The 27,898-nt window shown below is 40.3% G+C and overlaps 1 protein-coding gene across 1 annotated transcript in view; it reads left to right on the forward strand.

The window, feature by feature from the left end:
- Nucleotides 1–1,062: 1,062 nt before the first annotated feature.
- RALB (v-ral simian leukemia viral oncogene homolog B) overlaps nucleotides 1,063–27,898 on the forward strand; it is a 31,295-nt gene continuing 4,459 nt past the window's right edge. Inside the window, exons 1-2 of the mRNA XM_006868733.1 lie at nucleotides 1,063–1,231; nucleotides 11,921–12,129. Of these exons, the coding sequence (XP_006868795.1) occupies nucleotides 1,118–1,231; nucleotides 11,921–12,129 (323 nt within the window). The 5' untranslated portion in view covers nucleotides 1,063–1,117. The remainder of the gene's footprint in view (nucleotides 1,232–11,920; nucleotides 12,130–27,898) is intronic.

Here is a 27,898-nt window from a genome sequence, read left to right on the forward strand (position 1 = left end):
TTAACCCTCAGAAAAACTAGGCGATAGATTTCCTCATATTTGCAGATGGGAAAACTGACTCGAAGCAAGCTTAATAACTCGTTTTGGATCACACAGTTTGCAAGTGGCAGAGCTGGGCTGGATTCCGTGAGACCGTGTCCTTTTTCTTATGCTGTGGTGGATGTGAAATAGAGTTTTCTCTACAAATTGGTTAAAATAAAAAGTACACTTGGGTTAGAATAAACTCCAGGTATCTGTTAAACTTCCTTATTTGGACTATCTTTATTTTACCACAATGCCAGGCCTGTTCCACTTGTTTTAACTTACTTACGATGAGATTAAGCTGAATTTGATGAATAGATTGTTATTTTATTGCTTTCTATAAACTTGGAATGAGTAATTTAGTTCTCATTTGTTTTAAACTGTTGTTGTTGTTGTTAAGTGCCGTTGAGTCTGTTCCAACTCAGAGCGACTCTGTATGGAGTTTTCAAGGAGTGACTGGTGAGTTTGAACTGCCAACCTTACAGTTCACACTGACCTTGTGTCCAATGCTTATCCCACAGCGCTGGTATGTCATAAATGGGTACTTAAAAATGACAATTATTTATCTTCTTTAAAATCACCTTCTGAATTCACTTGGAGAGTTGTGTATGGTGTGTGTGCCTCTGTTCAATGTGAGCTTGGGGAACAGAGGGGCAAGGGTGAGGAGAGAAGAAATAAAGAGGTGGGGGTTGGGGTTCTCTGTGGGGCCAGATGCCTGAGGTGCTGGGTAAGAAATTGGTCACCTGCCTCAGGAAAAGCACCCGTGCAGATGGATTGGGTTTTAGTGAAGAGTTGCTCTCCCCACCCTCCCGCTCCCCAGTACACAGGCTTTTGATAGGTGTATCCAGGTCTGCTCTCTTGTCTGGCATCTGCTGTGGTAAATGACTTTCAGAGTTCCCTATGCCCAGAGCCTAGAAGAATCACTTCTCTGTGGGAGTGCCTGTGTTAGGCATTTTTGGAGGGCATGCGTTTCATTTGATTGCAGTTGGGTAGAAACTAGACTGCCTTTAAGTCTTTTTCCTTTTTCTTAGGCAGCTCTCCAACTGGGCCTTCTGTTTGCGTGTTGCAACCACAGGAAACCCAGGAAACCAGCAGAATGGCTGCAAACAAGAACAAGAGCCAGAGCTCCTTGGCCCTTCACAAGGTGATCATGGTTGGCAGTGGTGGTGTTGGCAAATCAGCCCTGACTCTTCAGTTCATGTATGATGAGGTAAGACGCTGTTGTGTCTGCAGCAAATGGATGTTAAGGTAATTTCCAAATAGTTGTATAGGATTCTGTATAGCATAGCCAGCATATGATCTGGATTGCTCATTTGAGATAAACGATGAGCCCCTAAGGAACCTTGGTAGCACAGTGGTTAAAGTGCTCCACTGCTAATCAAAAGGTCAGTGGCAGGAGACAGATGTGACAGTCTGCTTCTGGAGAAGATTTACAGCCTTGGAAACATTGTGGGGTGATTATTCTCTGTCCTCTGTGGTCACCATAAGTCAGCATCAGCTCCATGGCTGTGGGTTTGGGTTTTTGGTTTAATGAGCCCTGGATGGTACAGATGGTTAATTGCTCAACTACAGCCGGAAGCCAGGCCATTTGAGCCCACCCAGAGGCTCCTGGGAAGACAGGCCAGTGATCTGCTTCTGAAAGGTCACAGCCTGGAAAACCATGAGGAGCAGTTCTACTCTGCACACATGGGGTCTCCGTGGTCGGAATCAGCTAGCCTGCAGCTGGCAGCAGGTTCAGCTTTAGGGGGCGCATCACAGGGCCCTGGTTATGTGACTTCCATTGCTAACACTTTGAGCAAGGGAGAAGAAAGGAACTTCGGTGCAACTACTGCAAAGTAATAGATCTGATAGCTGTGTTACTGGTTATGTTGGGATGAATTGAATGGGGTAGATGAGCTGTCATAAGAACTCGATCTTTTCCAAAGTGAAAGGTATCTGGGTCCCCTGAGGTCTCCCATGTTACAAAGTAAAGCTTGGCTTTTAGCCTCTCACCCCCCACTGCTGCCAAAAGTTACATAGTTTACTGAATTTAAATAATATAACTGATGCTGGACCCATGTGACAACACACCTTGATTACTGTGGCAAGAGACGTCCCTGATTGACTATCCTCTGCTGGTACCACAGGCACAGGCAGAGGCTTCAACCCAGAGTAGAAATGCATTTGAATGAACATATAGTTCATGATGAATTAAGACCACAGTCTCTTCACTAGGCTTTCCCTTTGTTCCATTTCCTCTCATGCTAGATGCCATTAGGATAGTCAGAACATTTCAGGGATCTAGCTGAAGGAAGTTAGATTAGGGTATGTTTAGTTGGGACTTAGTGGCATATAGTGGTTTGGAGGAGTCCTGATGTATCACTATAGAATAAACACTGAACTGCTAACTGCAAAGTCAGCGGTTCAAAACCATCAACTGGTCCTTGGAAACACTATACAGGGTCTCTGTGAGTTGGAACCGACTGGACAGCACTTAACAACAAGTGGTTTGGAATCATTTAGTATGTGGTTATTAGTAGCTGTCCTGGTGTAGGAATGGCTTCCAGAAGCACTCCTGCCGCCCACTGGGCTGGCTCATCTGGTATTGAGGTGTGAGGTGTAGGGCCAGCACTTAGATTCTGGTGTGTATGTGTTCCTTAGCCCCTGGCACGGCAAGTGTGTGGGAACTCAATAAAAAACAAGGATTGAAATGATGGTGCTGGAAGCTGGTGTGAAAAATTCTTTCAGATGTTAGAGCTTCTTACAATGATAGAGGTTCCCTAAAGTTGACAGTAGTCCTAAAATTTCAATTACTAGAATGTCATACAGTAGTGAAGCTGCATAAAGACTGTTCTACACTGCCAATAAAAGAGAACTTTCAGTCAGTTCTTCTAGAGGAATGATTGAACTCTCTTTTTTTTTGGCACCCTGTGAAACTAAGCTCCTTCTTGAAAACTTGTAAGCTAGTCACTTCATGCCTTTGTTGCCTTACCCCCCACCCCCCCAATTCCCATTTTGGGTAGCCAGTGTCTGAGTTGCCCATCCCTGTCAACCCTGTGTACAGAGGAGGTGGGAATGATCCTTACTGTAAAGATTTGTTCCCTCTTTTAAGCTACTACATCCATAAGTATAGGTCAAGTTGAACTCTCTTTTTATTTTCTAAAGGAAGCATCACAAAATCAGTGACATATGACAAGGTATATTAGGTTCCTAAGGCTCCTGTGGCATTATAGGATAGGAAAAACTGGCAGTTCCAACCCACCAGCCGCTCTCAGAAACCCTATAGAGGGTCAACTATGAATCGGAACCAACTCAACAGCGTACAACAACAGGACTGCTGTCCTTGCACCGTGCTTATTCAATCTGTATGCAGAGCAAATAATCAGAGAATCTGGATTATTTGAAGAAAATCATCAGAATTGGAGGAAAACTCATTAACAACTTGAGATATGCAGATAATACAACCTTGCTTGTTGAAAGCAAAGAGAATTAAAAATACTTACTGATGAAGATCAAAGACTACAGCCTTCAGTATGGATTGCACCTTAGTGTAAAACAAACAAAAATCCACACAACTGAACCAATAAATAACATGATGAACAGAGAAAAAAAAAAAATTGCTGCAAAAACACAGCTTGCTTCCTGTGTCAAGTTCTGATCAGAAAGCTATCTAAGTAAGCTAAGTCAAATAGGTACTATCTACAAGTTTGGGCGTTTTTGCGCATCTCCCACCACTTCAAATCATGTGGCCACTTGACTCTCAGGTCTAGCATCCAGTGGCCAGGGCAGTCAGTGTTTATTAGCTCAGGAGTTCCCATGTCTCCCCATACTTCGGACCAATCAGCCCTTCCTCTATTCTCTCTCATCTCAACGTCAGTGGGAGTCTGTGGAACATGGTTGAACTCAGCCCATGTCTTCATTACTGCCTTTCCCCCACTTCCACTCACAAGTAGACCAACGTGGTCACCAGTGAGCTTACAGGCCTGCTTGTGTGTTCCCTTTGAGTTTCAGTCTTGGAAGGGGATTTGTTCTAAAGGACTGACTTTTCTTGCCTTGATGGCTCCCAGGTGAATAGCTTGCTTGGTCTTGTAATAGCCAAACAATCTGCTGTTTTTTTGGTTTTTCCTTCGAGTCTTTCTTTCAAGACATATCTTCTGTTCCTCTAGCGGCTCTCTGTTGTCCTTTCAAGTGGGAATGTCCCACCTCAGAAGGTTCTATATGGGGCTCAGGATTCCATCTAAGGCCCCATATTTTACAAAGGCTTAACAAGAAGCCCATTTCACTGGGTAAATTTTAGAATCCCTTTTAGGTACTCCAGTCAGTTATAGCCTGAAAACAGGCTTACAATTCTGTAATCATATTTCCCTAGAGTAACTGCCTCTTGGTCTATGTACAGGTTCTTCCTAAGTACAATTAAGTGTTCTGGAATACCTGTTCTTTGCAATGTTGTCCATAGTTTGGCATGATCCATACAGTTGAAAGCTTGCGCATAGTCAGTAAAGCACAGCTAAATATCTTTCTGGTATTTTCTGCTTTCAGACAACATCCATCTGATGTCAACAGTGATATCCTTTGTTGTATGTCCTAGTCTGAATCTGGCTTGAACCTCTGGCAGTTCCCTGTAAATGTACTGCTTCAGCCACTTTTGAATTACCTTTACCAACAGTTTACTTGCATGTAATACTAATATTGTCCGAGTATTTCCTCATTCTTTCGGGTCACCTCACTTTGGAATGGGCACAAGTATGGATGTCTTCCAATCAGTTAGCCAGGTAGCTATCTTCTAATTTTCTTGGCTGAGTGAATGCCTCCAGTGCTTCCTCAGCTTGTTGAAATATTTCAAAAAAAATTTTTTTTGTGGGGGTTGGTTTTCTGAGAGTAAACAGCAGAGTATGGAATGGAAACATCCTCAATTGCTGACCAAGAGAAAGTTCAAAAGTCAACTATCAGCTGGAAAATTGATGCTTACGGTTTTCTGGGATTCTCAAGGCCAGGATTGGAACACTATCAGGAAAAAGATCCAACAAACAACAGTGCTTCTTACAGTGAGATGCTCACTGAAGAGCTGAAGCCTAAATTTTTGATTAAACATAGAGGGCTACAAATCAAGGGCATTGTGATCTTGCATAACTATGCAAGTCCACACACCTCTGCCCATACTGTTGACACTGCTAAAACATTGTTTTGAGGTGTTAAAGCATATTCCATATAATTCTGAGCTTACTCTATAGGATTTTTACCTTTTGGTCCCCTGAAAGCAGCCTTTCAAGCATGAATATTTGCCTCTGATGAAGAAGTGAAGGCAGCAGTGTGTTTGTGGCTCACAGCTAAGCCTAAAACATTTTAAAATAAGGGAATACAAAAGCGTGTTGACATATGGACAAAATGTAATGAAAGGCAAGGAGATAATGTTGAAAAATGATGTATTTGTCCTTTTTAAAAGTTGATTCAAATAAATCTTTCAGCTAGAGTGTGGATAGTTTTTAACTCATCCTTATATGTTTTTTTCCACCTCTGCTTATTAGTTTATTTTTGTCTTTGTGTCTAAGGTGTGTCTTTTTTTTTTTTTTTTTTAATTTTTATTGTGAATTGAGTGAAGGTTCATAGAGCAGATCATCAGTTTTGCATTCAACAAATCATACATTTCATTTCATTTTAGTGATTGTGATTCCCTCAATGCAATATTACTTGTCCCACATCCTTCCTGTATTTCTTGTTTTCATTCTTCCTTCTTTCTCAACCCTTCTGAATTTTGTCCTTACGTAATTGCTGCCTTTTTGATCTCAAATGGCTGATTCTGCTACATGTGCGCACCTCATTAGTGTTGTTGACATCCCACACCCCTCAATATACCTATTAGCTTAGACTGGGTTCTCTAGAGAAGCAAAACCAGAGCTCCTTATATATACATATATATATATATATATACATACATATATAAAAAGAGGTTTATATCAAGGAAATAGCTCACAGTTCTAGAGATGGGCAAGGCCCAGATCAGTTGTTGAAATGTCAGGCTGGAGGATTTTGACTTAAGTAGCTGCAGGGCTGATGAACCAAGATGGGCAGGTCAGAGGGCAGGCAGCCAGCCAGGATCAGCAGGTAGTAGAGCAAGCCTCTGGTTCAAGTCCAAAGAACTAAAGGTTGGAGGACAAGTCAGATACAGGTTCCATATCTGAATGTCCAGTATATTGGAAGCAGGCCACAGCCCCAAGGAAACTTCCCTTCAATTGATGCCTGCTCATAGCTGACATCATCATAGAGTTGACTTTATTATATCATAGCTCATCATGGGCAATAACTGTATCTTAACTGTATATTGTCTTCTCATAGACAGCATTGTACATCAAAATAGATCTTGAGATGCTCTTCAATTTGTCATTCCTGTCACAGTGATTCATAATGGTCAATAACAGCCCATTTCAGCTCACATCATGCTTAGTAAAGTGAAGGGTCAAGGAAAAACAGGAAGACTCCCCAACAAAATGTATTGACACAGTGTCAGCAACAGTGGGCTCAAATATAACGACCATTGTGAGAATGGTGCAGGACCAGGCAATGTTTGATTCCATTTTGCATAGTGTTGCTATGAGTAGGAACCTGTTTGATGGCACCTGACAACAACAACACCATGCTGTATCATATTTATGGATTTGTTTGGAGCAAGGGTAAAAACCCATATACAAATATCCTCTGTCAAAACGTTATCTGTGTCCAATTCTCTATACTCCCATTCTCCCTCCTACACCCATTCAGCCTGTATATCTATCCATGTACCCAGCCTCTGTTGTTGTTAAGTGTTGTACCTTAGATGGCCACTCATAAGCTGTTAAGACCTCCATCACTACTCACCACGGTAGAATGTCAAACATTGTCTTTGTGGACTGTGTTGTGCCAGTGCTCCTTGATGTGGTCTTGAACAGCCAACCCAGTGATTCCTTCCTCAAGGTGTTGTTGTTATAAAGGCTGTCAAGTCAGTTCCGACCCATAGCGACCCTGTATAGGGTTTTCAAGGAGGGGCTGGTGAGCTTGAATTGTCGACTTTGTGGTTCAAACCAATGTTGGGGTCCAGTGCTTTATCCCACAGTGCCACACCAAAGTTTTCATAACTTTACCTCCTGTATCCTCTAGTAACACTGGTCCAAGCTCACCAGCTGTGCCTTGGAAACCCTATACAGGGTCGCTATGGGTCACAACCAACTCAACGGCACTCAGCAACAGCAATAAATAAAATGCTCTACTATATCCATAGATAATATTTGCAGCATAGATAAATGGACTGCAAGTATACGTAGAATCACTTGTTTGTCAAACCTATACAAGGTAGCTTCAAAAAGTTCATGGGAAAATAGAATTGAAAAGTAACAGAATTTTTCCATAAATATTTTCAAACCCCTTGTATATATTTGTGAGCAAAATTCCATTCTCCTTCCTGTACCTGTTTAACTTGTATCTGCTTGTAGGTGACTGTTACTGCAGGAGTGTGTATGTAATTAAGAGGAGTTACCCCTGTTGCCTATAATTCTTGTGCTGCTCCCAGTGCTAACCTTCACCTTGATCGTTGTGTGTGGACCTTCCACTTCACCCTCTAGTTACTGATGCATCCTCCCTTTCCTTAACACCCCTGGAGACCATCAAACAATGCTTGTTTTTATGTGAAAACCATTTAACTGATTTATTATCATTGTGGTTTCATGAAATGTTTGTCCTTTTGTAATTGAGTTCTTTCACTCAGCATGAAGTCCCCCATGTTAATGGAGTGTTTATGAGGTGTTTCTCAGCTTCATCATTGTTCGTTAACATTACTTAGTATTCCATTGGAGTCCTGGTGTGGCGCTGTCCATTTGAACCACAAGGTCAGTGGTTCAAACTCACCAGTCACTCCTCAGTAACCCTATACAGGGTCTCTATGAGTCGGAACCAACTTGATGACACTTAACAACAACACAAATGTTCCATTGTGTATGTTGTTGTTCTTAAGTGCCATTGACTCGGTTCCCAACTCATAGCAATCCTGTTAAGGTTTCTGAAGAGCTGCTAGTAGGTTCTGAAGAGCTGCTAGGTTGAATGATCAACCTTGCAGCTAGCGATCCAGTGCTTATCCTATAGCACCACACCAGGACTCATAGCATGCCATAGTGTTTACATGCCATGAACTCCTGGTGTGGTGCTGTAGGGACAGCACTGGACTGCGAAACACAAGGTCAGCAGTTCAAACCCACCAGGTGCTCCTCGGAAACTCTATCTGGAGTCACTGAGTCAGAACTTACTTGACAGCACCTAAGAGCAACAGCACAGTAACATAGGTGTCATATTCAGTTATCTAGTCATCTACTGATGGGCTTTTAGGTTGTTTCCACCTCAGAGCTCTGGTGAATAGTGCTGGGATGAATGTGGGTGTTCACAACTTGATTCATGCCACAATTCTTGTCTCTCTAGGTTATACACGTACTAGTGGGATTGCCGCATTTTAGGGTATTCCTGTTTCTGACTTTTTAAGGGCGTGCCACAGTGTTTTCCACAGTGGTTGTATAATTTTACAGTTTTACCAACAAAGGAAGGAAAAGGAGAAAAAGAGGTACAAAAGAAAAACAAAAACTAGAGAGGGGGGAAAGAAAAGAAAAAAGAATAGTAAAGAAAAAATAAGGGAAGGGAAACAAGGAAAGAAAAGGAAACAACAAAAAAAGCAAAAAATCAAAGGAAGGGAGTAAAAAAAGTAAAGATTGAAAAAAAAAAAAAAAAGAAAATTTGGGGATGGGGTGAGGTGGGGTGGGGGCAGCAAGGCTCCTGAGCAGAGTTTTGCCAGCTGAGGAGGGGTCAGGGACAGAACTCTTGGCATCGGAAAGAGTTCCTGCCAGCCCAGGGGGCTGCTGAGGGCAGGTCCATTGCCCATTTTAAAATTGGATGATTTTCCTTTGGCTTGTTGTGTTTGAAGAGTTTGTTATACATGACTATATCATAGTCTGGATTTAACTCTCTCATCAGACATAAGAATTTCAGCTATCTTCCTTGAGCAAAAGGTAAACTCATGTCCTGGAGCTCTCTCCATATTTGTACATGGTTATCGTCCTCATTTTGTGATTCCTATGGCTGGGTATTTGGGGGGTTTTAATCTTTTCATGTAGCTCCGTAAGATAAACAATGGACTTGGAACCACAAGATCGACAGTTCAAATCCACCAGCTGCTTCTCAGAAACCCGATAAAGCCTTGCTAATGAGTCAGAGCGACAACAACATTTAACAACAACAATCTTCTGGTATCACTTAAAGTGTCACAAGAAGTCGCCTTGTGTATTTTTGTGAGGTGTGTGTAGATTTGATTTCTAGCAGCAAAGTTGTTGGGAAAGATGTTGCTGAATTCCTCTCCCTTGAGACTATCCCGTTTTTACCCTCACTTGGCAGCACTTAGAGTCCTGGTGTGGCACTGTGGGTTAGTGCTCTGGACTGCAAACTTGGTTTGAACCACAAGGTCAGCAGTTGAAGCTCACCAGTTGCTCCTCCAAAACCCTATGCAGGGTCACTATGGGTTGGAACTAACTCAACGGCACTTAACAACAACAACAACAAGAAACAACCTAAGGGAGTGCCTTTACCCTAGAGTTTGTTTTCAGTGTTTTAGTTTTTGCTGACATAGTAGGTAAAAAGGGATGTCTCATATAATATTCAATAGTCAATATTCTGGTGGTATCTGACAGTGTTCCACTGCTATTCAAAAGTTTTCAGTGGTTAAACATTCAGATGTAGTCCACCTCTCCTCCTTCCTACAGTAAGTCTGGAAGCTCAGCTGATACTTGTTCACCACGGGCGAGCATGCTGGTATTCAAAAACTTGTTCACCATGGGCGAGCATGCTGGTATTCAAAATACCAGTGGCATAGCTTCCAGGATCACAGCAACATGTAAGCCACCACAGTAAGACAAGCTGACAGACGAGTGGTAGAGAAGAATAGTAAACGTACCACGGACTGCTAGGAGAACAAACACATATGTGTTGGAAGAAGTACAGCCAGAATTCTCCTTAGAAACCAGGGTAGTGAGACTTGGTCTGTCATACCTCGGACATGTTATCAGAAGGGACCAGTCCCTGGAAAAGGCCATCAAGCTTGGTAAAGTGGAGGGTCAGCGAAAAAGAGGAAGACCCCCAGTGAGATGGATTGGCACAGTGGCAGCAGAAGGGGTTCAAGCGTAGTAATGATTGTGAGGATGGTAGAGGACTGGGCAGTGTCTTGTTTTGTTGTTCCTAAGGTCAGTATGAGTTGGACGGCACCTAACAACAACAACATATAGTTTTGATATGTATTTGCTATTAGTGAGGATGAACAACTTTTTATATGTTTAGGATCATGTGTATTGATTTTATTTTCCTGTAGGTTTTTTATGTTGTTGGTTTGTTTTTGTTGTGTTTTTAAAAAATTTTTGTTTTTAGGATCTCTATCCTGGTATGGTGCTTTAGGATAATCACTAGACTGCTAACTACAGGGTTGGCAGTTCAAACCCACCAGTCACTTCTTGAAAACCCTATACATGGTTGCTGTGAGTTGGAGCCGACTTAATGGCATTTAACAACAACAAATATGTTTAAAGAGATTAGCTGTTTAGGATAATGGGTTCAATTGCTTTTTCCCCTTAGTCATTTGTCTTTGTGGTGCGAGTACCATGCAGAGATTTATTTTTATTTTTTGTATCATTTTTTTTTCTTAGTGGTTTCTGGATTTTAGTTAAAATGGCATTCCCCACTTCATGGTAATAGTTCACCTGTGTTCCCTTCTAGTACTGCAGTGGTTTGTTTTTCATATTTAATCATTGGCCCATTTACTTAGCATTTTGTGTAGTTGATCATGTTACTAACAGGTACCTCTTGGTATTTCTTGTCAAATTACTTTTTGGATCAGTGTATTTTTGTTGATGATGAATAAAAACTTATGTTTCTTACCTTTGCCAGTATTTGTGTTACCGTTTTATATTGGTAATAATATTTCCAAGTATTCTTTGTGCTTCGGTTTTCATCTGTAAAATGGGGATATCTGCCCCTGTTGCTTTTTAGAGAGCTCCATGGAGTCCTGGTGTGGCACTGTGGGTTAATGCCTCAGACTGCAAAGTCCTTTGAACTGCAAGTTCGGAGGTTCAGGCTCATCTGCTGTTCCTTGGAAACCCTATACAGGGTTGCTATGGGTTGGAATTGGGCACTTAACAACTACAACAAAGGCCTGGTCTGGCACTGTAGGATAAGCACACGACTGTAAGGTCAGAAGTTCAAACTTGCCAGCTGTTCCTCAAACCCTACATAGGGTCGCTATGAGTTGGAACCGACATAATGGCACAGAACAACAAAGGCTTGAAGTACTATTCAACAATGAGTAGTAATTTCATTTTGTAGTGCCTTTTACAGCATGATAGTTATCAACCCTAGGTACATGCTCTTAGTTATAGGCCAGCCATCGTATGGTGGTGGCAGCAGTGGTGTGCCTTGGAGTAGGTTCAGACTCATAGCAACCCTGTATGAGATTTCCCAGGCTGTAAATCTTCACAGGAGCAGGAAACCTCATCTTTCTCTCGAGGAGTGGCTGGTGGATTTAAATTGCTGACCTTGTGGTTAACAGTTCAATGCTAACCTTCTATGCTGCCAGGGCTCCTTGTTCTTAAGTGCTATGAAGTTGGTTCCAACTCTTAGTAACCCTGTACAGGATTTCTGAGGCTGCAAAACTTTGCAGGAGCAGAAAGGCTCATCTTTCTCCTGTGGAACGGCTAGTGGGCTCAAACTGCCGACCCTGTGGTTAGCAATCCAGTGCTTATTTTACAGCGCCACCACACTCCCAACCAGAGCTCCTTAAACACCTGTATATTGATTTAAAAAAAAATTTTTTTTATTTGTTCCCTTACCGTTTTGTGTTGATTACTGATAATGTTCTTTCTTTCTTTAGTTTGTAGAAGACTATGAACCTACCAAAGCTGACAGTTATAGAAAGAAAGTGGTTCTTGATGGTGAAGAAGTTCAGATAGATATTCTGGACACTGCTGGGCAGGAGGACTATGCAGCCATTCGAGACAACTACTTTCGGAGTGGGGAAGGCTTTCTTTTAGTGTTCTCAATCACGGAACATGAATCCTTTACAGCAACAGCCGAATTCAGGTATGTTTTGAAGGAAATAGACAACTCCTCCAACATGGTGTTTTCTGCTTTCTTTCTCACATCTTAGATTTAGAAGGAAGAAACCCTGGTGGGGCAGTAGCCTAATTGTAAGGTTGATGGTTCAAATCCACTAGTCACTTCATGGGAGAAAGATGAGGCAATCTGTTCCCATAAAGATTTACAAGTTTGGAAACCCTAAGGAGTAGACCTATGTCCTACAGATTTGTTGTGAGTAGGAATCAACTCAGTGGCAGTGGGTTTAGACTTAGCAGGATTTAGGATTGCCAACATAGAGTAGTATAGTAGAAGACTGAGCTTGATATTAGGAAACATTCTGCTGAAATAATTTCATGGGACTTTCCAAATCTTGGCACATTGTAGTTCACCATTTTTTGTAATCTCTTTGGACTTCTCTGTTTTATGATTTCTGAATATTAAAATCTTGTTTCTTATAAAGGATGAAGCTGTTGTATAATTTTGTTTTCATGTAAGTCATGATAGTAATTGATAAGACTTAACTACCTTTTTTAATAGAATTTTACTAGAAAATTAGCAATGTTGATCTGTTAAGAAGTTTATGAAACAGTAGCAGGGCATGGGCAATTTGAGTCACAGTGGCCATTTTCTGTTGAAAGGACTTGCATAGTTGAGTGGACAGAATCCAGACTTTGAAATCAGGAAGACTGTGTTTGAATCCCTGCTTTGTAGCTGTGGGCACGTTTATTTGACATTAGAGATTGTTTCCTTATCTGAAATGCAGTTGTTGGTTGATGAAATGAAATGAAGTAGTGCATTATATTATGAACTTCATCAGAGCAGGAACTGTGCCTTCATTGTGCGGTGTCCCCAGGCCCTCTCACTGTTTGTCCCATGGTGCACATGCTGTGAGTAGAATATTCACTGTTACCATTTATTTCTAAAAGGCAGTAAAGATCCTGAATTCACTTTGTAATAAGAAATGTTGAGCCTTTTCATAGAATTTTTATCTTCTGTTTCTTTACCCCATGCATATCCGTCCCACTTCTCTTAAACATTTTTTTTTTTTTTTTAAATCCATCCTCCTTTTAAGCTTATCTATTTGGATGGCTTTAGGTAAAGTTGAAATGAGACTCTTATGTAGTTATGTTAGGTGCCATCGAGTCAGTACCAACTCATAGCGACCTTATGCACAGCAGAACGAAACACTGCCCGATCCTGGGTCAACCTCACTATTGTTGTCACGCTTGAGCCTTGAGCCCATTGATGCTGCCACTTTGCCAATCCATCTCACAGGGGGTCTTCCTATTTTTTCTGACCCTCCACTTTACCAAACATGATATCCTTCTCCAGCAACTTGTCCCTCCTGACAAAATGTCCGAAGTATGAGAGATGAAGTTTGGCCATCCTGGCCTCCAAGGAGCACTCTGGCTATACTTCTTATAGGGAACTAAAAAGGAAAACAAAAATAAAACAAAACAAAAAACTGCATAATTTTAAATAATTCCTTAGCAAGCTCTAGTCAGGAAATAAGGAGCTCAGCCAACAGTGAAAATGAGGTGGCTAAATATCCTCCCAAGCATTTGGAGTGACGCATCAGTGAGCCAAGAAGGCCTCAAGGGACTTTCTCAGGCTGAGCTTTCTAGAGAAGCAAAGCCAGTGAAGCCTTTGTGTTGTTGTTGTTGTTATGTGCCATGGAGTAGGTTCCAATTCATAGTGACCCTGCATAGGGTTTCCGAGGCTGTAAATCTTTATGGGGGCAGAAAGCCTCATCTTTCTCCTGTGAAACAGCTGGTAGTTTCAAACTGCTGACTGTGAGATTAGCAGCCTGATTCGTAACCACTGCGCTACCAGAGCTCCTTAGTGAAGCCTCTATATGTGTATATATAAAGAGAAGTCTGTTATCAAGGAAATGGCTTACAACTGTAGAGTTCCAGGTCTCCAGCAGAAGAGAAAGAGAGTCCTTCCTGCATGTCCATTATATTGGGAGCAGGCCACACCTCCAAGGAAGCATCCCTTAAATTGATTGGCTGCTCATAACCACTTATCAAAGTTAACTATGCCTGTATTAGGTTCATTGCCATGAGAATAAGCACAACTTCACTGCCAAACCCTAGGACTTCTGATCTAGTCATGTTTATTACAGGGACAAATGTAGGTAAATCAACAAAGTGAGCAGAAGGTAATAAGGTAGTGCCTCAGTTGCTATGCCTTATAGTTTCAAGGCTTTAAGGAGTTGAATATTTCAATTCTGTGGAATTTTAGTGTGTATGTTGAGGTGATCAGTGTAGATCATTGGAATTCATGATGAGAAGTTGTAATTTTCCAACTTTTCAGACATACCTAGAAATTTCTGTAGTTGAATAGAACCCATATGCTTATATTGTGTCTGTATCTAAATAAGATATAGCTTTTTCATACTATTTTTATCCCTCTCCAAGGGTAAACAGGACAGAAGCACATACTATGTTTTTTTCTTTTCCTGTTCGAGCCTTGTGATTTCCCGTTGCGCCATGACTCACCTGGAAAGCAGTGCTGGGCAGCACAAGAATCCTCTGCAGACAACAGAGAATGCTACCCTGGCCTTTCCCACGTATCCCACTGGCTACTATGCCCACATGGGTATTTGTACCCTCAGTACAATTATAGCAGAATCTCATCTTATTGTGGAAGAAGGGTTTTGATGGATTATATGAGAAAAGTCATCCTGTAAAGAAAAAGTACAGATGAATGCCTTAATCAGAAATAAGGGAAAATTAATTATTTTTTTCAATGCTGATTAATTATATTTTTGTTAAAATTTATAATACAATTTCAATTTAAAAAGCTTTTCATTCTAATTTGGATGAGGTTACAGAGCAAATTGGCTTTCCATTCAGCAATTCTTACAGATTTTGTTTTGTGACATAGATTACAATCCCCACAATGTAACAGCACTTTTCCACTTCCTCCCTTTGTTTCCCACTTTCATTCGTCGTTCTTTCCTATCCTTTCTTGGCCTTAGGAGCTTAATTTCTAGGCAGCTGCTATACTTTGGTTCCTATATGGTTGATGTTCTAAGAAGTACATTCCTCCCTAATATTCATTTAGCTGAAAGTTGAGCCACGTGTATGAGTTGAGCTCTAGACCTGAAGGGTGTCTAAGGGCCATCCATAGTCTTGCGAGTTCTACCAGTCTCTCCCAAACTAGTAAGCCTGATTTTTTTATTTATTTATTTTTTTTATGATTTTGAGATTTATTCCACATAGTTTTCTCCCACTCTATCCAGGACCTCCTATTGTGATCCCTTTGGAAGTCGTCAAAAGCACCATGCAGTTCTTCTGGTTTCAGGGTCATAGAGGTGGAGGTTTATGTGATCCACTGGTCATTTGGACTACTTTTTTCTTTGCATCTTTTTCTTAACAGAGAGACCAGTAGTTGCACCTTAGATGATCACTCACAAGCTTTTTAAAAAAACTTTTTATTATGACTTGAGTAAAGATTTACAGACAAGATCATCAGTTTTACATTCAACAAATTATACACTTTGTTTCATCTCATTGTTAGTCAGCTCCATGGAACAACTGTTATCCCACTTCCTCCTTGTGGTTGTTATTGTTGTTGTTATGTGCCATGGAGTCGGTTACAACTCATAGCGATCTGGTACACGGTTTTTGAGGCTGTAAATCTTAACAGGAGCAGAAAGCCTCATCTTTGTCCCACGAAACAGCTGGTAGTTTCGAACTGCTGACCGTGAGATTAGCAGCCTGATTCGTAACCACTACACTACCAGAGCTCCTTCCCTGTGATTACCCAGGTACAAATATCCTCTTTCAAACTCTAGTATAATGGCGGTATTTATAAATATATACATATCCAACTCTTCTTCCCTTACCCATTGATAAGTCTTCCTATCTATGAGCATGGTATATTCTTCCATTTTTGTAAGTCTTTTATTTTCTTGTAGTAGTGTTTTGTAGTTTTCATTGTATAGGTCTTTTGTCTCTCTGGTAGATTTATTTCTATGTATTTCATCTCTGATGTGGGGCTGTGGATTAATGCGCCAGACTGCAAAGCCGTTTGAACTGTTAGGTCAGCGGTTTAAGCTCACCAACTGCTCCTCGGAAACGCTATACAGGGTCGCTATGGGTCGGAATTGACTCGACGGCACTTAACAACAACAACAGATTTCATCTTTTGGTTGACTATTGTGTTGTTTTCCTAATTTCCTTGTCAGAGCTGTCTTTATTAATGTATAGGAATCCAACTGATTTTTGTGTATTGATCTTGTATGTATCCTTCCTTTGCTGAATCTTTAAATGAGTTCCAGGAATTTTCTTGCTGAGTCTTTGGGAATTTCTTTGTATAGTTTTACTTCTTTACCAATTTGGATGCCTTTAATTTCCCTTTCTTGCTAAGACTTCCTACATAATATTGAATAGAAGTGGTGATAAAGGGCATTATTGTCTTGTTCCTGTTTGCAAAGCTAATGCTTTCAGTTTCTCTCCATTGTGAGTAATGTTGACTGTTCAATTTGTGTACTTGCTCTTAATTATGTTGGGTAATTTCCCTTCAATTCCTAGTTGGTTGAGTGTTTTTATCAGGAATGGATATTGGTGTTTGCCTTTTCTACAATATGGTCATGTAATTCCCCTCACCCTTGTTTTATTTACATGATGGATTATGTTGATTTTTTTCTAATATTGAATCATCCTTGCATCCCTGGGATGAATCCCACTTGTTCATGATGTATTATTTTTTTGATATGTTGTTGAATACTATTGGCTAGGATTTTGTTGGGAATTTTTGCATCTGTGTTCATGAGGGATATTGGTCTACAGTTTTCTTTTTTAGTGAAGTCTTTCCCTGGTTTTGGTATGAGGTTATGCTTGCTTCATAAAATGTATTCAGAGTTTTCCATCCTTTTCTATGTTGTGGAATAGTTTGAGTAGAATTGATGTCAGCTCTTACCTGAATGTTTGGTTAGATTCACTTTTTTCCCCCCCCAAGTTTTTATTGTGAGTTGAGTGAAGGTTTACAGGGCAGACTATCAGTACAATGATTGCAATCCCCTCCATGTATCATCAGTTAACACTATTTACCTCTGTCCTCTCCCCCGCCCCCTTTTTGAGGTACATATACAGAACAAATGTCCAAAGGGCACACTTTGCCAGCCAGCCTCCTGCCCACAGACACATAGCCTTTCTCAGTTCACGGGCCTAGAGCCCTCAGCTGCTGTATTTCTTCATTCCATTGCCTCTGCCACCACCTCTGTTTTTCTGGTTAGATCCCATGCTCCACTCATGCTCTTCCCTCTTGCTGGTCCTAGGTACCTCTATTCCTGAAATGAAAGATTCACTACTCCCCCTTTTAGTTACACATCTTCTACAATTATAGTTGTAACAATCACAATTAGTCCTGGTAACAACTGCTCACAATTGAATCATAAAATCCTATTCCCATCCTCTCCATTCTTTTTTAGGAGACCCATCTGGAAGAGAGGAAAACTATTCACTGGGGATTCTACCTTATCCCTTTATTTCTAAAAGGAAGGTCACTCATGAAAGCTTGTAACAAATCCACCTTTGAAGCTGTTTTGGCCTGGAGTTTTTTTGTTGTTGTTGTGAGTTTTTTTTAATGACCTGATCAATTTCTTCTTTTGTTATTGGTCTATTCAAGTTTTCTGCTTCACTTTGTGTTCGTTTAGGTAGGTCATATTTTTCTAAAACTGGATCCATTTCTTCTACATTTTCAGATGTATTGAAGTAAACTTCATTCTGACATCCTTTTTATTTCCATTGCTTCTGTTGTGATGTCACCCATATCATTACGTATGCACGTTATTTGCATCTCCTCCTTTTTTTCATTTTTTAGATTTGCCAATTGATTGTCAATTTTAGTAATCCTTTGAAAGAACCAACTTGTTAATTCTTTCTATTGTTTTTGTTTTATAATCCATTTATTTTTGCTATAATGTTTATTATTACCTATTTTCTGGTGGACTGTAGCTTACTTTGCTGGTCTTTTTCTAATTGTTGGGGATGTGTTAATGTGTTGATGTTGTTCTTTCTTCTCTTTGGATGTGTGCATTTATTGCTGTAAATTGCCCTCTAAGCACTGCTTTGTTGTAACGCAAAGGTTTTGGTATATTCTATTTTCATTCTCATTTGAGTCAAGGAGTTTTTAAATTTTGTTTTTATTTGTCCTGTTACTTAGTAGCCTATCAACAATGTGTTATTCAGTTTCCATGTATTTGGCTTTGTTTTCTTAATCTTCCTATTGTTGATTTCTGATTTCATAGCACTATGATCTGAAAAGATGCTTTGTTAGTATTCCATGTTTTAAAATTTATTGAGATTTGCTTTGTGACCTCACATATGATATGTCTGTTCTTGAGAATATTTCATGTGCACTGGAGAAGAATATGTATTGTGCTGCTGTTGGGTTGAATGCTCTGTATAAATCTATGAGATTAAGTTGGTTGATTGTATTGTTTAGTTCTTCTGTCTTTGTTGAGTTTCTATCGAGTTTTTCTGTACTTTATCGAAAGTGGTGTATTAAATTCTAGGTTTGAGCAAGGTCAGTAATTTAAACCCACCAGCTACTCCTCAGAAACCCTATACAGGGTCACTGTGAGTTGGAACCAATTCGATGGCACTTAACAGCAACAACACTATTACTGTAGAGGTGTCTCTTTCTTTCTTTAGTTCTATTAGAGTTTATTTTATGTATTTTGAGGCTCTTTCCATGGGATCATAGATATTTATTATATCCTCTTGTTCTGGTGACCCTTTAATCATAAAATCATGTCTTGCTTTGTCTTTTATGCTGGTTTTTGCCTTTAAATCTATTTAATCTGAAATTATTATTGCCAGTGCTGCTCATTTTTTATTGCCGTTATCTTGAAACACTTTTCTTTTCTTTGATTTTTAATGTTTTTACCTTTGTGTGTAAGGTGTGTCTCTTGTAGACAGCATATTGAAGGATTCTGTTTTCTTTTCCATTCTGCTGCTCGCTATCTCTTGACTGATACATTTAATCCACTGACATTCAGTGTAATTATCTATAGACATGAATTGATTGCAGTCATTTTGCTTTGTGTTTTTTGTGATGCTGCTGTTTTCTTTGTTCCACATATTTTCTGTGCTGATTTCATTTTGTTTGTTTGTTTGTTTTCTTGTCAGTTTCTGCATTGCTGTTGCTTTAATGTTTACAAAATCTTCAGGGTTTTCCCTTTCCTTGATTTGATGTGAAGATGTCTTAAGTTTCTTTGAGGTTACCCTGTACTTTGTTATTTTCTTTCCCGTTTTAAAACAGTCTGTTTTATCTCGAAATCTACCTGGAACTCTGTAAATACTTTTTCCTCCCTTTACTTTAAAGTTGTCCTTATCGTAGATTAACATCTTTGGCTTCCTTTTTTCAATCCTGTAGTTTTATTCTACTCTGGACACTTCCATATCTGGACTGAATTCCAGGTGGTGTTGCCGTGTCTGGCAATCTTCAGTTGTTTGCTGTTGTTGGTTCTCAGCCCAAAGAACTCCATTTTACATTTTTTGGACAGTTGGCTTGGTTTTTACAAAACCCTTAAATTTCTGATTATCTGGAAATATTCTAGTTTTGCAATCATTTTTGAGGGAGCTTTGCTTGGTGTATGATTCCAGGTTGGCAGTTTTTTTGTTTTGTTTTTGTATATGTCTCCCCATTGCCTTCTTGTCTACAGGATTGCTGCTTAATAGCAACAACACTAATATTGTAGATGTGTCACTTCAATTCTGTTAGAGTTTTGAAGAAATCACAGTTTAATATTATTAGTTTTCCTCTGTAGGTAACATTTCATTTTTCTTGAGCTGCTTTCAGTATTCTCTCTGGTTTATGATTTTGGAAAGTTTGACTGTGATATGGCTTTGTGATTTTCTTTTTGGGACTATCCTGTTTGGGGTTCCTTCAGCTTATTGATTGCTTATTTTCTCATCTTTCATGATGGTAGGGAATTTTTCTTCCAGCAGCTCTTCAACTATCTTTTCTGTCTCTTCCTGTTTTGGAATTCCAGTAACCCATAGGTTATCCCACATGAATCTTAGGTTTTCTTCATATTTTTTCATTCTTTTTTTCTGATTGTTCTATTAGCTTACAACTGTTGAGATATTTATCTTCCAGTTCACTAATTCTGGCTTCTGATATCACATCTTCTCCTTTGCACCTTTCAGTGTATTGTCCATTTCTGAGATCCTAGTATTAATCTTCTGGAGTTCTGTTTGCCAGTTTTACATTTTTTCTAGTTCTTTATCTGTTTTGTTTGCTTGTTCCTATAGTGCTTTCCTGAATTTCTTCCTTGTTTCCTTTGCCCTTTCTGTCATCTGTTTGGAGGTACCTCCTAACATTCTCCTAAACTTTTTCAGGCAATTCCAGTATCTCCTTTTCCTTAAAAACATTTTCTAGCTCTGCTTTTGGTTGTTTGTTTGAGCTACTCTGTCTTGTTTTTTATGTGAACAGAGATTGCCTTTTACTTTGGAGACATTGTGGTGGTGTTGTGTTTGTATTAAGTTGATGAAGGTATGTTGTTGTATTCTTAGGCACTCACCAACTGCCTTCTGGTAGGTGTGATCAAGAGATAAGCTTGTGCACCGTTCTCTGTTTGCTGTTTGAGAAGTTCATTTCAGAGTGAATTTAGCTGACTTTGGTTGTTTTCGTTGATCCGGTGTATAGCAGATGGTATTGACTGTGGCCCAATTGGTGGGACTGGAGAGGGTACTGCTGTGGTTGGCCTGTATGATTGCAGTTGTTGTCTTCTGTTGGGTGAGGCAAGAAGACAAACACTCCCACAAAAGAGGAGAAGAACAAACAAGCAAAACTAAAAACAAAAAAACATGCAAACCCCAAAAACAAAACAGGAAACAGCAGTGGAAAATTAAGCATTATTCTCTTATGCCACCTATTGGCCTCTTGCCTTCATAGCCACCTGAAAAATTTCAGGATGGTCCCGCTGTGCCTCTGACCTATAACCAGTCATTTTCTTTATACTTTTCTGTACCTCACAAGTCTGTTCAGCTGCTTATCTTAGTGAGAGATAGCCCAGAACTTGTCAGGGCTGATTTGGAGCAGGGTCTCCTGTCTCATTCTCCTGCATATATGCACCCAGCCATGGGTCCATGCGAGTCCTTTCCTGGGGGTGTCCACTTGTAGAGGTGACCAGGGTAATTCAAGGAACTAGAAAGGAAAAGAGTTGAAAGGAAAAAAAAATTACATTTTTGTGAGTCACAGGCACACTTCTGCAGTGCAGATTCAGGAAGACAAAAGGAAACTACACAGGGAGTTAGATGAACTGCAGCAAAAGCCTTGTTATATGATAGTGATCTCATGGCTGGCAGGGTGTGAGGGCTTGTGTGTGATTTGCCATCAGCATTTTTGTATGGGAAAGTGCAGAGGAGCTCACGGAGCTGCTCTGCATCCACTTGTCTGTACTCTGCTCCAAAACAGTACATGCTTCCATTTATCTATTCATAAATAAATAACATAGTGTGAATTGGGTGTCAGAGATCTACAGAGCAGATCTTTATAACATTCAACAATTCATACACATTTTGGTTCATCTCATTGATTTAAATCCCCGCATTTTAACATTATTTACCCTACTTCATCCCTGTGGCTTCTATTTCTAGTCCACTCTCCTTACCATTCCTTCTCAACTTTTTCCTTAGATAAATGTTGCCCTTTTGATTACAAATGATTGAACATTCCCTGGTGAGCATACCTTACTAATGTTTTTGTCCCCCTTATATATCCAGCTACTACTTGGCTGAAAATTGGGTCATGAGGTGAGTTTTGTTCCAGACCTGAATGATGGTTGAGAGTCATAGTCTCAGGTTCCTCCCGTCTCTTTCTGACCAGTAAGCCTGGTATTCTTTTTATATATAATGATGAGTTTTGCCCCACTTTCTCTGTCTCTTTATTCAGGACCTTCTACTGCAATCCCTTTCAGAATAGTTGATACTAGAACTAATACTGCCACTCCTGCTGAGTTTTAATTGCTGTTGTTGTTAAGTGCTGTTGAATTGGAGCTGACTCATAGTGACCCTGTATATGGTTTCTGAGGAGCAACTGATGGGTTTGAACTGCTGACTTTGTGGTTCGCAACCCAGTGCTGATCCTACAGCACCACACCAGGAGTTCTGATTGCTCTCAGCTTGATATATCTTTTGTATCCTTTGATTTTGACTCCATTTTTGTGTAAGTTGTGTCTCTTGTAGTTGTTTCTTACAGTCTTAGAAGGATCCTGTTTTCTGACAAAAATATGGACTGCTTCACGAAGATGTGTGCTGTCTTGCACAGGCCACACTAGTCTTCTCTGTATTGTTCCAATTTTAGTGTATGTGCTGCCTAAGCAAGTACTCCCCTTAGATTCTATTCATACACATAAATGTTTAATTTTTAGGAGGTCTCAGTCATCTAGTGTGTCTATTGCTGTTTGCATTTTTAGTTATGTTTGAATAGTATATATACTATAGGGCCCCTAGGTTTGTCCCTGTTGATGTTATAGTTTTAGTCTTTACATTTAGGTCTTTGATCTTCCTGAATTTATTGTGTAATAAGACTTGTTGATCCTATTACATTTTTCTGCAAATGGATATCCCGTTTTGCCAGCAACATTTGTTAGAGATTCTCTTTTCACCTATTTCGTGGCTGTTAGCCTTTTGTCAAAGATCAACTGTCCGTAATTGGATTAATTTACTTCTGTGTTCTCAATTCTGTTCCATTGGTCTTTGTGTCTGTCATTGTACCTTACCAGACTGTTTTGACTATTGTGTGTGTAAGTATTGAGATTGGGGAGTGTGAAGCCTCCCACTTTCTTCTTATTTAGTAGTACTTTAAGGAGCTTTGGCAGCGTAATGGTTACGAATCAGGCTGTGAACTGCAAGGTCAGCAGTTCGAAACTACCAGCTGTTCCACGGGAGAAAGATGAGGCTTTCTGCGCCCATAAAGATTTACAGCCTCGGAAACCCTGTACAGGGTCACTATGAGTCGGAACCAAGTCCACAGCACATAACCACCACCAGTAGTACTTTGTTTATTTTGGATGTCTTTCCTTTCCATATAAAATTGGTGATTAGTTTTTCCATCTCTTTAAAGAATGATAATGGAATATGGATCCAGATCAGATTTTATGTGTATATTGCTTTGATTGGTATTGACATGTTTCACTGTGTCTTCCTGTCCTTGAGCATAGCATTTTGTTCTATTTAAGTAGGTCTATTTTGGGTTCTTATAGTAGTGTTTTGAAGTTTTCTTTGTATAGGTATTTTGTGTCACTGGTTAGATTTATTTCTGAGTACTTCGTCTTTTGCTTGATAATTGTTAATGGTATTGTTTTCCTGATTTCCTTTTCAGAGTTCTTTTTTATTAATTGAAGAATCTGAGTAATTTCTGTATCTTGTGCCCTGCTACTTTACTGAATCATCCTATTAGTTTCAGTAGTTTTCTTATTGGATCTCTGGAATTTTCTTTAGGATCATGTAATCTTTTTTTGAACTTTTTTTTTGCTGAGTTCTCTTTATTTCTCTTTTTTGTTTTATTGTTCTGGCAAGGACTTCCAATACAATACTGAATAGGAGTGGTGAGTAAAGGCATCCTTGTCTGATTCCCATCTGCAAAAGGAACTGTATTATTCTCTCGGCTTTGAGAATAATGTTGACTATTGGTTTCATATTTTCCCCCCTTAATTATGTAGAGGAATTTCTCATGTGTTCTATTTTAATCAAGAATAGGTGTTATATTTTGTCAAATAGCTTTTCTCCATCAGCTGATAGTCATGTGCTTCTCTCCTAAGTTTTATTTATATGGTGGGTTTTGTTGATCTGTTTCTGCTGTTGCACTATCACTCCATAGCTGATGTATGAATAATTTAGTTTAGAAGGATTTGCACAAAGCTGGTTGAGGTTAATGATGTAGCAAATGTCTGACTTTTTCAGACTGTTGTACCACTCTTTTATCTCTAACATCAACTCCTCCTCCTCTCCTAAATGTTCTTCCTCTTTGGGTTCCATAATTTGCTGCAGCGTCTTATAGAACTTGTGAGCTTCCAGGAAATGGCTCATGCAATTGAAGTGGCTGGTGAGTTCCAAATTCATGGGTCAGTCATCAATCTGGAGGCCTTTTGGGACTGACAAATTCAAATTGGATGGTCTGATGACAGGCCACCAGCTCACAAGGCTGTGGAAGCCAGTGAATCAGATCACATGGTAGGCTGCTGGCTCAAGTCCCAAGACCAGCAAGTCAAACAAAGATGATTCAGATGCAGGATCCAGAGCAAGATAGTGAACTTTGTCAAAGCATTCCTATCTACTGGATGTAAATCATACCCTCAACAAAACTGACTTGGGTCACAGCCTCTAGTAAGATATGATGCTTTCCACCCTAATTCTGTCGCATCGATATAACAGACAATTCACTCCAAAGTAGAACCATAACCATAGACATGTAGTTGTTAGTACTGTTGAGTTGAATCAGTTCCGACTCATAGAATCCCTTTATAGGGTTTCCGAGGCTGTAATTCTTTGCAGAGGTAGAGAGCCTTTTCTTTCTCCCATGGAGCAGCTGGTGGGCTCGAAGAGCTGTGGATCATAGTCTAGTGTTTAATCTACAGAGCTACTGCGCTCTCCTACCATAGTCATAGAAACTAGAATATGCAATACAGTGCATCACAGAATGAAGGACTATGGCTAGGAGTCCAGGTTGCTGGTAGCAAGACTAGTCTAGCAGCTTCCCTCTCAGTCCACTGTCATCCATGTTTGGTCCTGTTCCATTGGTACGACACTAGTGAGCTAGCTCAATCACAAGGCAGTAAGGCAGTGTTCACTGTTAGCCCAGTGTGGGTTTGGTGCAGTAGACTCCAACATAAAATGAGACATTGAAGCACTCTGTCTTTTGTGAATCGAGAAATAGGCTTGGCATAAGTGACGAGGACTTGTATGTTTTACGTTTATTGATGAGGTACTTTTACATTCTCACAAGACTAAAGAGCCCAAGGCTATCAGTTTAAATTTTGTATGGTGTACATTGAACTCATACTGTTAAATATGTTCTTTGACCCCTGTTGAAATGTAGAGAAAGAAGCAAAATTTAGTATCAATTTGTTTTTCTCCTTATTTGCTTGTCTTAAAATATTTGCTATCTGGTATTTAAATTAGCTGCATGAAAAAATTTTTAACTATTGTAAAATGCTACCTGTCTCATGTAAAAGTTAATTCATATCTCTACAAAGTACATTTTTGGAGGGGACTTGCTTTGGAGTGTACTGGAATGCAGAAGGAGAGATGTCCTCACTGGCCCAAAATATTAAAAGCAGAATATTTAATACTCACTTTTATTTTTACTCTTTAAAAAAGTTTTTATTGTGAATTGAGTGTTAGTTTACATGGAAGAACATCTGTTTTACACTCATCATTTCATTACAGTGATTATAGTCTCCTCCGTGCATCATCATTCAACTGTATTTTTGCTTCTAGTCCCTCTGAGTGTTTTGTGTGTGTGTGTGTGTGTGTGTGTGTGTGGTGCGGATGTACATAAAAACACTCAGGAATATACAATCATTTAAACAACCAAAGGGCACATTCTGCAAGCCTGCCTCCTGGCCGCCAGCACCTGGCTGTCAGCACACAGCCTTTCTCTTCCCATGAATCAAGAGTCTTGAGCTGCTTTATTCCTTCATGTCCTCATCTCTGGCTCTGCTTCTCTGAATAGGGTCCCCCATTCCACTACTGCTCCTCTCCCTTGATGGTCCTAGGGTCCTCTATTCCTGGACTGCAAAATTAACTACTCCCCCTTTTTTGTTACAAAACTTCTACCTTTACAGTGTGACAGTAACAATTAGTAGTGATTAACAATTACTAGTGAGTCCTAAGAATCTTATCCCCATCTCCTTCCATGAGACTTGTGTAGACAAGATGAAAACTGTTCAGTGGGAATTCTACCTTCCCCCACACACTCTGAAACTAACCTCCCTCTTGAAAACTTGTAAGTCAGTCACTTCGTGCCTTTATAATCCCCTCATTTTAGGTAGCAAATGTCTAAGTTGCCTGTCTTTATCAACCCTGTATACAGAGGGGATAGGATTGACATTTGATTCAACGACTCCTTCCCTCTCATTTTTTTTTTTAAGTTTTTATTGTGAATTATGTGGGTTTACATGGGAGAACATCAGTTTTACATTCATCCTGTCATATTTCATTTCATTTCAATGATTACAATCCCTTCCATGCATCATCAGACAACCAAAGGGCACACAGGCCTGCCCCCCAGCCATCAGTACACAGCCCCTCTCCCTCCCTGAGTCCAGAGTCCCTGGCCACTCCATCTGTCCATGTCATTGTCTCTGCCTCCCATTTCTGATGTCACTGCTTCTCTGGGTAGAGTTCTGCACTCAGATCTACTCACTTGATGGTTCCAAGGACCTCTACTCCTGGACTGCAAAATCAATCACTCCCCGCCTTTTGTTACAAAACATCTACCTTTACATTTCTAACTCTCACAGTCAGTCCTGATAGCAGTTATTCACTATTGTACCACAAGAGTCTTATCCCCATCTCCTTTCATTAGCCCTGCCCCAACAGATTGGAAACCATTCAGTGGAGATTCTACCTTCCACCACCCCGTCTGGAACTAGGCTCCCTCTTGAAAGCTTGTAAGCCAGTCACTTCTTGCTTTTGTAGCACCCCTCCTCCCCCCATTGTGGGTAGCCAATGTCTAAGTTGCCCATTCCTGTCAACCCTGTATACCGAGGGGGTGGGAGTAATCCTCGCTGTAAAGATTTGTACCTTTACACCCTCGTAAACCCTGTACAGGGTCACTATGGGTCGGAACCGACTCGACGGCACTTAACAACAACAACAAACATCCGTGAGTATAGGTAAAGCTCATCAAATTGTAGCGGGTTACTCTTTTTTTCTTCTTTTTTCTTCTTCTTCTAGTCGATTTCTGATCATTCAGCCATTGAAGCCAGGTCAGGTGGTTACTATCTGCAAGTACAGGTGTTCTTGTGCATCTCCCCTCACTTCGTATCAACTGGACGCTTCACTCTCCACTCTAGTCCTCTGTAACCATGTAACTCCTTCTGGGCCCAGGAGTCCCAGGTCTTGCTATACTGCTGGCCAACCAGGTCTTCACCCAGGTTCACAGGAATCTATTTGAATGTGGTTGGACTTAGCTCCCAACTTCATTGCTGTTTTTCCCCCTCTTCCCCTTATTGGTGACCATTGTGGTCACCAGCCAGACCACATGCCTGCTTATGTATTCCCCTTGAGTCTTAGTCTTGGAAAGGGGTTTTCCCTGAGGGGACCTGACCACTTGCCTTGATGGCTCCCGGGTGAACAACTTGCTGTTCTTGTAGTAGTTAAGCAGACTGCCGTTATTGTTTTTTATTTTTCCTGCCAGTCTTTCTTTCATGAAGTATCTTCTGTTCTTCTAGTAGCTCCAGGCTGGTCTACTCATCCTTTCAAGTGGAAATTTCTCACCTCAGACGATTCTGGATGGGGTTCAGGATTCCACCTATGGTCTTATGCAATGCAAAGGCTCCACAGCAAACCTCTTTCACTAGGCAACTTCTAGCCCCCTTTAAGGTATTCCAATCAGTTATAGGCTAAAGAAGAACTTAACAGGCTTTCTATTGTGATGTTCTGGCTATTCTTTTCTCTTCCCCTCAAGTGTCTATTTTACAGTAGTAGACAAGGGAAACCAAGATTCAAAAGACAGCCAAGCATCTTAACATTATTCCCCTCTTTTACCCATTCAAATCATGCCTCAATTCCTGTATCCCGGAGCC

This window comes from Chrysochloris asiatica, unplaced genomic scaffold, assembly GCF_000296735.1.
Source record: "Chrysochloris asiatica unplaced genomic scaffold, ChrAsi1.0 scaffold00123, whole genome shotgun sequence".
NCBI classification, from domain to species: domain Eukaryota; kingdom Metazoa; phylum Chordata; class Mammalia; order Afrosoricida; family Chrysochloridae; genus Chrysochloris; species Chrysochloris asiatica.